The sequence below is a fragment of the Cavia porcellus genome, unplaced genomic scaffold (assembly GCF_034190915.1).
Source record: "Cavia porcellus strain 051 isolate PalLab524CR breed Dunkin Hartley unplaced genomic scaffold, mCavPor4.1 scaffold_33, whole genome shotgun sequence".
In the NCBI taxonomy this organism is placed as follows: Eukaryota; Metazoa; Chordata; class Mammalia; order Rodentia; family Caviidae; genus Cavia; species Cavia porcellus.
Window position 1 is genome coordinate 16,368,173 of NW_026947516.1, and position 14,658 is coordinate 16,382,830.

Below are 14,658 nucleotides of genomic sequence, written 5' to 3' on the forward strand. Positions count from 1 at the left end.
TGGTTTTTCTCTTACTATGATGTATTACATTTATTGATTTGTGTATGTTGAACCATGCCTGCATCCCTGGGATGAGTCCTACTTGATTGTTTAGTATAATGTTCTTGATGATCTACTGCATTCTATTTGCTGAGGATTTTTACGTCTGTATTCAGTAGGGAGATTGGCCTGTAATTCTCTTTTTTGGTTGAGTCCTTCTCTGGATTTGGTGTCAGAATCATGCTTGCCTCCAGGAATGAATTTGGGACTATTACTTCCCTTTCAATTTCATTAAAGATTTGGAGAATTAGGTCTTCTCTATGCTTCTCACAGAATTCAACAGTGACTCTGTCAGGGCCTTGACTTTTCTTTGTTGTTAGATTTTTAATTATAGCTTCAATTTCAGTGATGGATGTTGGTGTGTTTAGATATTTTTATCTTCTTGATTCAGCTTTGGTAATTAAGTGTCTAGGAGTCTGTCTATTTCTTCTGTGTTTTCATATGATTAGAATACATACTGTTGATCTTTTGGATTTATATAGGATCTGTTGTGATTTTACCCTTTTTATTCCTAATACCATGGATTTGAGTCTTTTCCTTCCTTTTTTGATACAATTGGCTAAGGATTTGTCAATTTTATTTATTTCAAAGAATCAAGTCTTTGATTCACTGATTCTTTCAATCTTGTTGAAGGGGGTTTTTTTAGGGCTTGAAATATTTCCCTTGAAGCTCTTCTTGACTTAAAGTGTGTGTTGAGAAATCTGCTGTGATTCTGGTGGCCTTTCCTTTATAATGATTTCTTTATTTTCTCTAACAGTTTTTAATATTCTGTTCTTTTGTTGATTTCTGAAATCTTCATTATTACAACCTTGGCGTACTTGTTTTTTAATCATGGCTAATTTGAGTTATCTATGTCTCACTTATCCATATGTCAAATTCTTTTTCTATGCTTGGGAAATTTTCTGCTATTACTTCTGTCAACAGGTTTTTTATGTTTACACTCTATCCTGCTTTTTTTAATTAACTTTAATCATCTTGTTATTATTCTTTGTATCATCTAGCAGCTGTTAAATTGATTTTTCATGAACCTTTGTTATTTTTAAGAAATCTGTCTTTCCATGATTGCTAACTGCAGTTGTCTTCTATATCTCATATTCTGTCCTCACATTGGTTGATTCTGCTGTGTATACTTTCAACGGATTTTTTTAAATTTCTTGGATATCTGTTTGAATGTCATGGACTCTGTTTCTTTCCAATGTTGGGCATTAATGATTTCCATCATTTTTCTGAGCTCCATTTTTTTTTGTTGCCCATGATTGAATTCACAACCTTGCACTTGCCAGGAAAGTGCTTATACCACTGAGCTAAATCCCCATTCCCTAAGCTCCATTTTTTTGTCTGTATCTGCTCTGGGGTCACGAACCAAGTCTTTCATTATGGTCATATGAGGAATTATTTCTGATCTGATTTTTTTCTAGACCCTCATTCATCTGCTTTGTTCTGTTCCCACTTCAGAAAGCCTAGTTGGGTAACTTTTGAATTGTTCTACCTCATAGCGCCCTGGGTTTTTGTTTGATGAGATGGAAGTCTCAGGTTGCATCTTGATGACATATCTTCTCATTTTCTATCTTTTTTAAGTTTAATTCCTGGGTTTATGCTTGTATATTGCTTATGGCAAGTGGCTTTATTGCTAGTATTTAGAACCCTTAGGAAACCAGTACTTCTCAGAGATGTCTTCCAGGTGTAGGTGGCCTTTAGATTGAGTCTGTTACAAGATTCTATACCTTGAATAATTGACCATAAGAAGTTGCTGCCTGTTTGGCCTACTCCCTGGTTCTTTAGCACTGGCCTATAGTATTGTTTACTTAGGAAAAGGAAAGTATTGATACTTAGAATATCTCAGTCTTGGCATATCAGGAAATATAATTGATTAGAACAGTAGTAGATTAGAACTGAAGTAATATAATCAGCAGTAAAAGTGGCATTAAACACAGCCTAGAAAATGACAAACTGTGGTAACTATTGATTTGCTACCTTTAGCCATGTGAACTCTCTTTGTGGTTATATAACAAAATCTAAAACCAGAAAATTATACATAGTAAATATGCCCTCAATATGCCTATTTTACCCTCGGGAAAAAATTTAAAAGGTTTGAGGAAAAAAATAGTGAAATAAAAGAAAAGGAAGAGATTAGAAGCAAGATTGGGAGACACAGGAAGATTATGTGAACTTTGGAAAACTGATGAAGAAGACAGGTGAAAAAAGAAGGAAAAAAGACAAGAACAGAACAACAAAAACAAAAAACTATTAATAATATTCACACTCATATAGAAATAAGAACAGACAACCAAGAAAAAAGGAAAACAAAACAAAAAACAAGAAAAAGAAAAAAATACAAAAAATAAATATCCACTTCAAGGTGTGTCTCTGCTGTCAATGGTATATAAATTGGGCAAACAGAGCCCAGATACAAGTTGATTAATCCCAGAAAGCCAACCATAGATTTATGGTAGGATAATGGACAATCCCAGCAAACATGCACCTTTAGTTCCACTCAAATTCAGGCCGATTTCTGCTGTGAGACTAACACTGGAATTGTTCAGCCTGCAGCACTTTGTTCCTCCTGTTGGCTTGAACTGGCTTCCTCCTGGCTTGAACTGGGCTCCCTGACCTCCTGCTGACCTACACTTGGTCCTTCCTGACCCTGACACTGGCAGCCACTACATGGAGCCAGCAGTTTCTCTGAATTATGAGCTCAATTTGCCCCTGTCTAAGATTGCTACTGGTTAATCGCTCTCTCTTGGAGAATGTCTAAACCCAGAAAAGTCACCAGCCACTGCAGTCTGCTGCATCCACTGCACCTTTGCACTGGTGCATTTCTCCCTGGAGGCCTTTGGGGTCACCAGCGCATCTGCAGATTTGAGCCACCCTTCCTATACAGTGAGTCAGGGCTTAGGGAGGAAGCACTGCTTGCTACCAACCTCCTTCATTGAAATCCCTTCTATCTCTTCATGGACTTTAATTTTTGCTTTAGATCCTTGCTGGGTCCCGGGGACCCACTTCCCTCCTTCTCTTCCTCACATTGCTATATTCCAGCATTTGGACACCAAATCTCAGGCTGTTTTTTCTGCTGTTCACCAAACTACCAGCTTGCTGGAGTCCTCTCTCATTTTTTAAAAAACACTTAACTGTTACTCTTTTTACAAGCTTTCAAGGGCTTTGATAGATAAATGTGTTTTAATATAGTAGAAATGTAAAGACTTTTAAGGAGTGCTGCGGATTTATATCAGCAGATAAGCATGTGCCTTGCAATTGCGAGGTAGTGAGTTCGATCCCCAGTACCAAAAAATATAAGGAAAGGAGACCATGTGGTATTTTTAATAGTGCACTATTTATAGTAGATTGTCCAATATATGTTCACAGCCATGGTAGTATATACTAAACATACCATTTAGATAAAAGAAAACTTACATTACAGATTATAACTTGTGAATCAAATAATGTTTACTTTTTGGCTTAATACATTGTCCAACTATCAATGTAAAACTTACCTTTTGTCTGTTGTGATTTTGTTCATTTCCTTCTTGTCTTTAGGTTGTCCCAGCTGATTCAACTATGAAAGCAGAAGAAAATGAGAAAGTAGATTCAAAGATGAAAGTTTTCAAGAAACCATTAAGTATATTTAAAGGGCCATTATTACATATCAGGTAATAATATTTTATGAACTGTGCTCTTTTTACATATTTTGATCACCTTGAGGGCACTGCAAAGGGAAAAGCTCTGTGCTGTTTCCAAAACCAGAAATCAAAAATTAAAGATTATGTGAAGAGTCACCTTTGTTTCTAGATGTAGTAGCTATTTCTAACTACTTTTTTATCATGTATAACATTTAGTGTGTAAAGGGCCTTCATCACCCATCAGATTATTAGTGAATATTCATATATTAATTATCTGAGTGATGTATTTTTCTTATATTTACGTAAGTAGGGGTGCCTGAGGTGACACTGTGAGAAGCCAAAAGGGAACTAGAAAAGTAGGCATTCATTTTTGTTGCTAGACTGTTTGGTCCAAAAAATGACTTAGTGTCGGAGGCTGGAAATGTAGCTCAGTGGTAAAGCAGTTGTTTACTTTGCCTGGGTTTGATCTCTAGCACTGAAAAAACAAGAAATTTAGAATTATTTTTTGTATTATGATGTAAAACTTTCTTTTAAGTGATGCTTTCAGTTGATGAATCTATTCACTCTTTTATGAATAGTGCTCTGCCAGCCCTCATTAGTGATAATCCAATGTATTTTCTTTCCTTTTGCTTGAAACCTTCCTATGTAAACATTAGATTACCAATAGTATATCCAAGTTCTTTTTTAAAGTCTGTGTCTAATTGACAAAATGTGTTTGTTTTCATATATTTTAATTACTTATATTTGTATATATAAGAAAGAGAGAGGTTTTATTTCCAGTAATTTTTTTTTTGCCATTTTCCCCCATTGGAGTTTATTTTTTGTTTGCTTGTTCTGGTTCTTTCTTCTAGTTTGGAAGTTATCCATCCCATGTTTTTGTGAGGACCCTGTTGCACAGAGTGTACCATATAGTTGTTGAGGTTTGATCAGAATATCAGCAAGGAAGAAAGCTAGGCAGGAACAGACAGCTTCTGGGGCTGCGTTTTAGACCTGTACCTCTGACAGAATCACAGAGCTGCTCCTGTACATACATTACATAATGAGACTTTGTCTCAGAAAAACAAAAGATTCATTAAGTAATTAAAACAAAGCGTCCAAAACGTTCTTCCCATTGTTTTGAGACACCTGATAACCATTTGACTGATGTGATGAAACTATGCAAACTTTGCTTGAGACTTTTAATGGGGGGGGGTTGTCATGAGCATTACAGTGGCCAATGATAGTAAAATTTGAATTTTGAGGCCTACCAATTTTATCATTTGATAAGTTCTTCCTTTAGTTCTCCCCATAAACTTATTTCTGCATTTCTTTTTTCCCTGTATCACTTAGAAAAGCCATTGTATAGTAAAAAATTACTCCATAACTTAAGTACATCTTTAACAATCATATTTTTTATGTTCTTCTGTGTCTGTGTATAGGAATATGACTGATGGTAATCTGTTTATAATTAGAAAAATTTTAAGCAGTACTGCCTGTCTTGCTTTGACTATAATTCATAAACTCCAAATGGTTTAAGTAAATGCAGTTTAAAATTGTGTTGATTATAGGATTAATTCAGAATTTTCCTAATTCTCTCTAGTGTTTTTTCCTACTTTGCTTTTAACCTTAGAGAAAACCATTGGGCTTCTTAAATAGCATGCATTGGAACAGTAAGATTATAATTGTTTTGTAGTCTTATGTTTCAGTGAAATGTTCTTATGCAAATAAGCACAAAACATTAACCAAATAACCTTTTTCAAACTAGTGATTACATTGTTATTTATTTGGAGTAACACAAATACTTTATGTTTTTGTTACCACCTAGCCCAGCAGAAGAATTATATTTTGGAAATACCGAATCTGGAGAGAAGAAAACCTTACTAGTGTTAACAAATGTAACTAAAAATGTAGTAGCATTTAAGGTAAATATCTTAAAGATATAATAAATTATGCATGAAATTGTGACATGGGAAATGATTTGGTACATACTCTAATTGAAAGATTGGTAACTGAATAATCTTGTGCAAAGATTGAACTTGTACAGTGTTTTTATTTATGGTGTTTTTAGGCATAGTGTACTACTTTCTACTTCTAACCAAGAGAACTTTTCTAAAATTTCCCATAGGATCTAAATCTCAGGCTTAAATGAGCTCTAATAGACTAATGTCCATATTTTTCCTGAAGTTTAACATTTATTAACAAAAGCCCAAGAAAACTCTTTCTTCATTACTATATATAAATAATTTGATTCATCACAGCAGTGAGAGAGAAAACTATAAAATCAAAAGTATATTTTTCTAAACTAAGTTTATATTGGTTACTATTAACCTTTTACTGAATATTAAGTATGACAATACTGAATCTGTCACCCATGTTATAGGTATTTCTTTCTTAAATCTCCTAACAGCTAGGATGTTCGGAATAGGCTTCGATCATCCAGTTTTAATTTCTGCACTTTGTTGTAACAAATGATATAATGTGCATTCGGATTTGTGAATTTGCATCATTACGTTCAGCCTACTGGTAGACAGAGTAAATATTTGATAGTTTGTTTTTTTTTTGTTTTGTTTTGTTTTGTTTTTTTTACTTAAGAGGAAGTCTAAGTGACAGAAGGACTTAATAAAAGAAGTATCTTTTTAAACCAGACATGGTGGTGCACACTTGTGCATCCCACACTCTGGAATTCTGAAGCTAGAGAATTGCAAGTTGGAGCCCAGCTTAGGGAACCTAGCAACTGACATAGAGTGACTGACTTAAAATGAAAACAAAGAAGAGCTGGGGAAGTAGCTCAGTGTGAAGGCCTGAGTTCAGTCCCCTAGTACCACAAAACATACAAACAAAAAGTACTTTTTTAGGTAGGTCAAGTTGCTTTTTATGCTGTTGGTGAAAAAAAAATACATATTCTATGCATAATCACTATTTTGGTTTCTATCTCATCACTGAGACACAATACCCAAAGCTCACATCTCTAAGGAGGAAAGGTTTATTTTAGCTTGTAATTTGTAGCAGTTTCAGTCCATAATTTGCTGGCTCCAAGGCAGGGAAGCATGGCAGAGGAGGAGTTCATGGCATGGTGTGGCAGGCAGGAGGTAGCAAGGGAAGAGGAGAGGCCATGCCCAGAGTAACCCACCTCCTTCCCTCAGACTTCACCTCCCAACATTTGACCCAGTTATCCGTTAGTGGATTAACCTAGTATCATAACATCCATGAGCCAGTCACCTGCCAAAAGTCCCACTTATGAGCTCAAGAGGCTTTGTGGGAACATCTGACTATAAGCCATAGTAGCCACTAAGGTGGTTTTGTAGATCCTTTGTTGATTATTAACTGCTGATTATTTAGAAAGTCATTCTTAAATAATTTCCTCAAAAGAGCATATAGGTTGTTATCACAGATGATGTGATTACTGTGTTTCTAAACAGGTGAGAACAACTGCTCCCGAAAAATACAGAGTCAAGCCAAGCAATAGCAGCTGTGACCCGGGTGCATCAGTTGATATAGTTGTGTCTCCCCACGGGGGTGAGTTATCCCTTATGACCGTTCCAGTGTGGTAGAGAGTGGGAACCTCGGCCCCCACTGAGTGCAAAGGTGAATCTAGAGGTTATGAGCAAGTCATCTCAAGACTTATTCTGGGCATCTGTCTTATCACATCTGAAATGAGATGGTCAGCTAGGTCTCTGGTGTCCTTTTATCAGTCAAATGCAATTGTTTTTAAGTGAATAAAATTACTTAAACTGACACCAATTGCAGCTAAATTTCAAAAAATCCAAGTTCCTCAATTTTAGAACTTTTTCTGTGTTTAAGATACCTTCCTTTCCTATAAGCCACATGTCAAGCCCCATGCGAAGGTTCCTGTTTATATACTAAATTCCCCTTTTGGAACACAGGCTTAACAGTCTCGGCCCAAGACCGGTTTCTGATCATGGCTGCAGAAATGGAGCAGTCGTCTGGCACAGGGCCAGCAGAATTGACTCAGTTTTGGAAGGAAGTTCCCAGAAACAAAGTGATGGAGCATAGGTAAGCTTTTTATTCACAGGTTCGAATGTGGTAGAAGAATCAGAGAGGAATGTGCTTCCCTGAGTGAGGCACCGTCCCTCGCTTCTCACAGCTTCCAGACTCTGGGGATGTTCAGATGATTGAGCTGGAGCTGTTCGGGAAGTCACTAATAACAGAAATTCGCTGGCAGACCAGGGCAAGAATCTGAATCTGTCAAGATGACATACATATGCCTCTGTCCCAGCAGTTCCCCTGTAAGAGTACTCCATGTACTAGAGGGTTGGTTGCAGCACTGTTTATAATAGTGAAAAATTAGAACTTGTATGCTCATCAGTAAATCAGCAATGAAAGACATTTGTGTATATCTGCACTAAAGAGTTCTTGACAGCCATTCCAAAGAGTAAAGTCTGTTTGTTCTGACATGGGAAGACATCTGTGATATATTTATGTAAAAGAAACTACTCTCAGAAAAATATATGTAACATGCTATTTAAAAGGAGAAAATCCTTCATAGATATGTGTGTGCATGTATGTGTCAGGTTGTGACAAATGTCTTAAAAGAAGTAGAGAGGAAATGGAGAATAGAGAAGCCTGCTTTGCGGTTTTGTTTTGCTTTGGTTCTCTTTTTTTATCAGAATTATGATTTATTGGAGTATTCTAGTTTTGCCCCCAGATTTGTCGGTATCTAGAGACATTTTTTGGTGGAGTTTTACGTTCAAAAGCATGGCTAAGGAAAATTCTGAAAGGTTAAGAAAGACTGGTATTAAAGGTGTTCTAAATTAAGGTAAAGTACTTATGTCCTCCATATGATGGTTTTATGTATGCTTCATGCTTGTTATGTATGAGGTACTTTATTTTCTTTGTCTTGGTTTTCTCTTTTCTTAATGGCATGCTTTCTTTGGAACTGTCAAGAGGAGATCACTATTTTCTTCTAGATAGTAGAAGAAAATCCAGGTAGTTTGGTCTGGAAAGACCATGAAAAGCACTGTCTACTATCTAAAAAGTGTGGCTGCCTTCAAATAGTAAAGGTATTTGGATGACCTCTGAATACCTTATTAAAAACTTGCCATTGAATCAGGCATGGTGTCACACACCGTAATCCCAGCACTCAGGCGCTGAGGCAAGAGGGCATTCAGTTGAAGCTCAGCCTGAGCAACTTAGCAATTTAGTGAGACCCTGTCTCAAACCTTAAAAGAAAGAAAAAGAAGAGCTGAGTATAGCTCAGTTTTATTGTGAAGTTCCTAGATTCAACCCCTGACTTGGAGAGTAGATTACTATTGAATTCCCTGAGATGGTAAGCAGAATCCACCATCTGTACTCTTTGTACATATGTTAAAAAGCTAGAAATGGGCTGAGGATGTTGCTCAGTGGTACAGCATTTGCCATACATGTGCCAAACCCAGTGCAACGAAAAAAAGGAGAAGCAACAGCTAGAAGATAAATAGACAAATGTAAATTGTGCTGCTACTTTAGATGAACTCAGGGAAAACAGTGAGTCTTTTACTTCTGTTACATAGATTCTTATGTTTAAATTTTTTTCATTTTTGTATTTGACTTACATAAAAAAATTCACTAAAGCTCTTAAGAAGTTATGTTTCCTTTGGATTTTCATAGGTTAAGATGCCATACTGTTGAGAGCAGTAAACCAAGTACTCTGACATTAAAAGATGGTGCTCTTAACATGTCAGATAAAACCAGTGAGGATATATACTTACAAGTAAGTATACTGTCTTCCCAACCAAAACAAGTTGTTAATGCTAAGTGACGTTAGAAGTCCACTTTTTTCCACTGACATAATTGGAAATCTTTGGCATAGACTCAAGCTTTCCCTTTGTGAAAAGAAACCAAATCAGGAATGATAAATGTTGAGTTACTTTTGGAAATCGACAACAAAAGCTCTGGCTAGTTTAATATGGAATACAGATCAAGTATCAAAGAATTGCATCCCACAGAGAAGGGTGCTAAGTAGTACATTTAAATTTGAAAGTGATAAAAAGTGACTAGAGATGTAAATTAGTGGTGGAGCCCTTAACTAGCATGCACTAGGCCCTAGGTTCCATTGATCAGCATTATAAAAGACAGACCAAAGGGCTCAGTCCTGAGCCCTCTCTCCTGGAAGTGTTTGGTCCTCTTTCTGTCTAAAGAGAACCTTTTAAAATATTAATGAGCAGAAACATAATCTGTCCACCAAACAAATTGAATGTCTCCTTGCATTTATGGCTCCCTGCCTTTCAGAATACATGGGCCATATGTCTTCAGTGTTTGGATTTCTTATATTCCTGTTTGTCATTGGCATGATTAGTAATTGTTTTATTGATACAAATCTTTCATCCCTTTTTCCTCTTTAGCTCAATCGTTTACTAGAAAGCAATAGGAGGCTTGAAGACCAACTTCAGCATTGTTTCTGGTTCCAACAACTGCTACTTGCCTTAACAATGCTCTTGCTTGCTTTAGTCGTCACCTTCTTTTATTCGGTGTACAATTAAGAAGTGGAGCCTGGACAAACATAACTCCTTCCTCGATTGGTAGGAAAAAATAACAAACCCAAAATGTCTCCACCAAGCTTCTAAACACATTGCATATCTGTGCTTCCAAAAAGGAAATATGCAGCACGTGAAGGGTACAACCTATACTTGTTTTAAAAAATAAACTTTAAATAAACACTGGAGAAATTCATTATTATAGCTAGTTAGGAAAGAAGTAAAGGCATATGCGTTGTGTAAATTAATAGCTTAAATATAATTTATTTTTCCCTTTGATATAAGTACTTTTAAAGCTTAAGTTTTGGACTAGGAATGTGGCTCAGTGGTGGACCACTCTCCTAGTGTGCACAGGGCCCTGCATCTGCTCCCCAAAGCCACAAAGAAAAGCTTGTTTTATTATGTATATATATTAGCTGAACTGAAAAGTAAGTAACATGCTTTGGTGCGGCCAAAAAATGTAACCTGCTTTTTTATGACAGAATTATAGCTGAGCCAACTTACTAGCTTTTCTATACTATGTAAATAAAAGAACATGTATATTGAAAAAGAAAACATACTTAGAGTAATTTATGTAATCTTGACTTTGTAATTTTGAAACTTCTTTCCAGATGATAGTCAATATTCTTTTGGAATGTAAACCTTTCAAAGCCAAACCACCTTAGCCTTTGTTTCTCAGAGTTCCTTAGCAGCCTGCCTTTTATTAAACCTGGGCTTTTCTACGAACAGTCTCGTTTTGGTAGAATTTGGAAAACTAAGTGTGGCTAAATTTCCTTTGAATTCTGTTGAGTCTCTCCAACCAGTACCCCTTTCCAGTCATCTCTATGCAGCTCCAAGTTGTGCACTATGGCTACACACTCAGCCTTTTGCCTCATTGATTATAAAGGTCTGCTCCTTCCTCATTCCTTCCAGATCAGAGGAGTGTCTGGACTACAAGTTGCACCATCTTTACCCTCATTTTTAAATGAAAAGTGTTAGATGACACTTTTCTTTAAAGAACTAGTTTTTTGATATTCTAAGCAATATAATTTATGATTCAAAATGTTTCTTGTTAAAATCAGCCATAAGTAGGAAACTTACAAAGGATTGAATTATCCCATAATGGTGAGAAGGAAAATGAAAAGCATGGAAGCTCAAATGTCAGGTCTTTGATCAGAGAATGAAAAACACTATTCATAGTGGTCTATAAAAACCTTCAACCCAGGGCTACCTGAATGACTTGATGTTCTGTCTTTGGTACAATAATACCAACGTGGTATGATTTCTAAATTCCTGAAAAGGAAGACTTGACATAAGCAGAGGCTAATGAAATTGTAGTTTGTTTTCTTATTCCTATGGCCAATTTCAATCCTTTTTGGTTAACTTGTGTATCAACTTTATATGAAAGAAAAAATAGTCTTCCTGTAAAATAAATTTTGGGTTTCAACTGAGCCATGTTTGGAGATTTATTGTTATTATCATTATGAAGTGTAGTGTCATCCACTTTCATTGTGAAGAAGTTGGTTCCCCAGAGTTATGAAGAATGGCATTTCCTTCAAAATTGGCCCAGGAAATAAAACCTTAAAAGGACACTGGTGTGATCCTTTGTCTTAAATTGGGCTTTTCTGTCTCAGTTTGCCACTTCCAGAAGTGAAATGGACTGCAGTCCACCCTAAGTACTGTGCACAGTATCTCCCTTTGTGTGTGTGTGTGCACAGTAGCTTCCCCTTACATGATAGATTTTTGGCCTTAATCAAATCCCAAAGTATTTGTGTATGTCTTTTGTCCTTCATCAAATAAATGAGATAATTAGCCATGATTGGAACTGTATTGTCCTAACAGCATCTCTTTAATGTTTCATATGAAAATTGTATTGACTCACTAAAATATCCAGGTCTGATCATTTGCATTTAATAACCTATCTTAATGTTTGTGTCTATTAAATGTGACTAAAAATTACCAAAAATTAACTATAAAGTGAAAGGCATCTAAACTTTTTACTTGTCTTGATTAATCATACATATTTACAATTGATTTTCTGTCATTGTTTGTAATTACATATGCGTGATTGTTTTTGGTATTCTATTTTTGGTAATTTTATTTTTCTCATGCCATTACCTGTTCATGACCAAATTACCTAGGACTTTTATTTAGGTTTTGATCTTAGCTTTCACATAGGAATAAAATTAATAGATTTTTTCATAAAAACATTAATGAAGTATCATTAGCTTGATCTGCAAATAGCTTAAAAATACAATTTCTGTTAAACCTAGCCTCAAATTTCATAATACCATAACTGTTTTTATATCTTGCCACTAATTTTGACTGGATTTAATAGCACTTTATTGTACAATTACAAAAAAAATATATTCCTAGAATTGTTGCCAGTGTAATTTCTCTAATGTTCTGGTGCTTTTCGTATATTTTCAGTATTTTTATTACTATATTGGTATTTTCTTTGTATAAATTGATCAAAGAACATGTTTTCTATTTTAATATGTTTTAGAAAAGTAATTGCATTTATGAAATAAATATCATCAGGAAAAAATCCTCTGGTCTCTAATTGATAAAACATCTTAAAGAGAATTAATGTTCAGACTTACTATGACCTTTTAAAGATAAAGCATGGGCAACCCGCTCAGGACCCCTTCTGTGTGTCTCTCAGACAGAAGCTTTCTTTCTCTCAATAAGTATTTCTACTCTAAAAAAATAATAAAGATCAAAGTGCTTGCTTCCTTTTGGATCTGCTTTGCATTTTTATAAGGACAGCACTCCAGTCTTCCAAAGATGCAGTCTGTGCCAGGTGAGTCTGTCCTTTTTCTCCTCATCCCTGTGTTGGGTAGGAACGCTGCTCCATGCAATTCATGGCATTGTGACTTGGTATTGTGACTTGGAGCTCATTAATGAACCCATTACTAGAGCTGCAGTGAGTGAATTGCCCCTTGATCTTTCTGTCTTCCTGTCTGATGCAATGAGCTGGAAGAAGCCCAGAGACATGTCTTGCTGGCTGCCAGGCATGTGGATAAAGCAGTGTAGCACTCACTGTTCCCAGAATCAGGGCTGTGGCCCTAGCCTGAGACAGCAGGGGTGCTGAGAAGGGGCACAGGATAGCTCAAGCCATTGACAAGAAGCCCTCTGGGTTGTTCGCATCAGTCCGTTTGCCACCAGAAGACAGCCTTCCAAACAGCAACTCCCTCTGCATAAAAATCAAATAAGTGGGACAAATCATTCGTCTGTACTGAAAAGGGATAAAGATAGCAAATCAGGTGCATAAAAAGCCCAATCCATTGGGGAAAATAAAAATAAAAAATAAGCTAAAAAGACAGAACATTAGCCTATCAAGAAGTATACTGACCAGTGAATGTGAGAGAGAGAGATCCTTCCTAAAGGACAATTTTCAAGGAAATAACTGGGGAAATCAGCTAAGAAAAGATTGATTATAGGAGTCTTTGACTTTCTCCTGTAAATGTTCACCACCAACTCAAGGTTTTGTGACATCAGGACACCATAGGCTTCCAGAAACATAGGCTTCCCCCTCTCTCCCTGGTCCAAAGGGACAGACTACATCCATTGAAGGTGACCTTGCTCTGCTGATATATTGCCCCCAACTGCCTTCCATCCTGTCTTAGAGCTTTTCATACTTGATCTTGAATGTCGCACCTCATTCAGACCCACATGTCAATTCTCCAAATTTTTCTCATACTTGTGTTCTTTACAATTCAGTAAAATCATATCAGAACTTATACATCTGCATCTTAATTCTGTCCTAATAAATATACCTCCCTATAATGTCCAGAGAGTCTCATATCACTACCTCACTTATGTTCCCAACCATGAGTAAAATAATCTTAAGATATCAGAATAGAGATTATTGGTTAAACTGGCAAGAATATAGAGAAATATTTCTGACTCATAGGGACAAAATATCTGAGGGACAATTTGGTCCTTGAAATGCAATTTTTCCATGCTCTTCTGTCTCGGTAATCAGGAAAAACAACATAAGATCTCCTTTTTATAGAGAGAGAAAAAACAAGGGTCTAAGAATTCTCCAAAGAATACATAAATGGTTGATTTCAAAACTAACAGTTAAACTGGATGCCCACACACACTGCTTGTCTGTTATAAACATCCAGGGCTGCCAAATAGTAATGGGTTAAAATGTTGAGTGGTAAAGTCCAACAGAGATGGCCATCTATATTTCAGTGAATTGAAGCACTAAACAGTATGAGGGAAAGAGAATAAAGATACAATGCTTCAAGAGAAGCACGTGACAAAATGACCACTCAGGCCTAGTAAAGTAAGTTTCTTGGGGTTCTAAGCTACAGGAACTGTGAAGGTTTTGATGCATGAGTAACATAATTTTGTTTTAATGGGGTTGCATTCATGTGTGCACTGACCCTTGGATCAGTTATTCTGTCACTCCATTGAGAGGCCTTTAATAGGCCATGTTGCACTAGTCTCAGAAGCTATGGTCTAGTGTCCTGAACAAGTCATGTGTCTAATAAAATCAGAATATGTCAGTTTTCTTTTGCCTTGTAATAAATGTCCACAAACAACCACACAACACAGAT

The 14,658-nt window shown here is 36.2% G+C and overlaps 1 protein-coding gene across 2 annotated transcripts in view; it reads left to right on the forward strand.

Annotated features, from left to right (window-relative positions):
• Mospd2 (motile sperm domain containing 2) overlaps positions 1 to 12,830 on the forward strand; it is a 50,824-nt gene extending 37,994 nt beyond the window's left edge. For both annotated transcript variants that reach the window (XM_003463037.5, XM_063243059.1), the window contains exons 10-15: positions 3,574 to 3,686; positions 5,461 to 5,557; positions 7,055 to 7,151; positions 7,520 to 7,649; positions 9,243 to 9,345; positions 9,977 to 12,830. In XM_003463037.5, the coding sequence (XP_003463085.1) occupies positions 3,574 to 3,686; positions 5,461 to 5,557; positions 7,055 to 7,151; positions 7,520 to 7,649; positions 9,243 to 9,345; positions 9,977 to 10,114 (678 nt within the window). In that variant the 3' untranslated portion in view covers positions 10,115 to 12,830. The remainder of the gene's footprint in view (positions 1 to 3,573; positions 3,687 to 5,460; positions 5,558 to 7,054; positions 7,152 to 7,519; positions 7,650 to 9,242; positions 9,346 to 9,976) is intronic.
• The last annotated feature ends 1,828 nt before the right edge of the window (positions 12,831 to 14,658 follow it).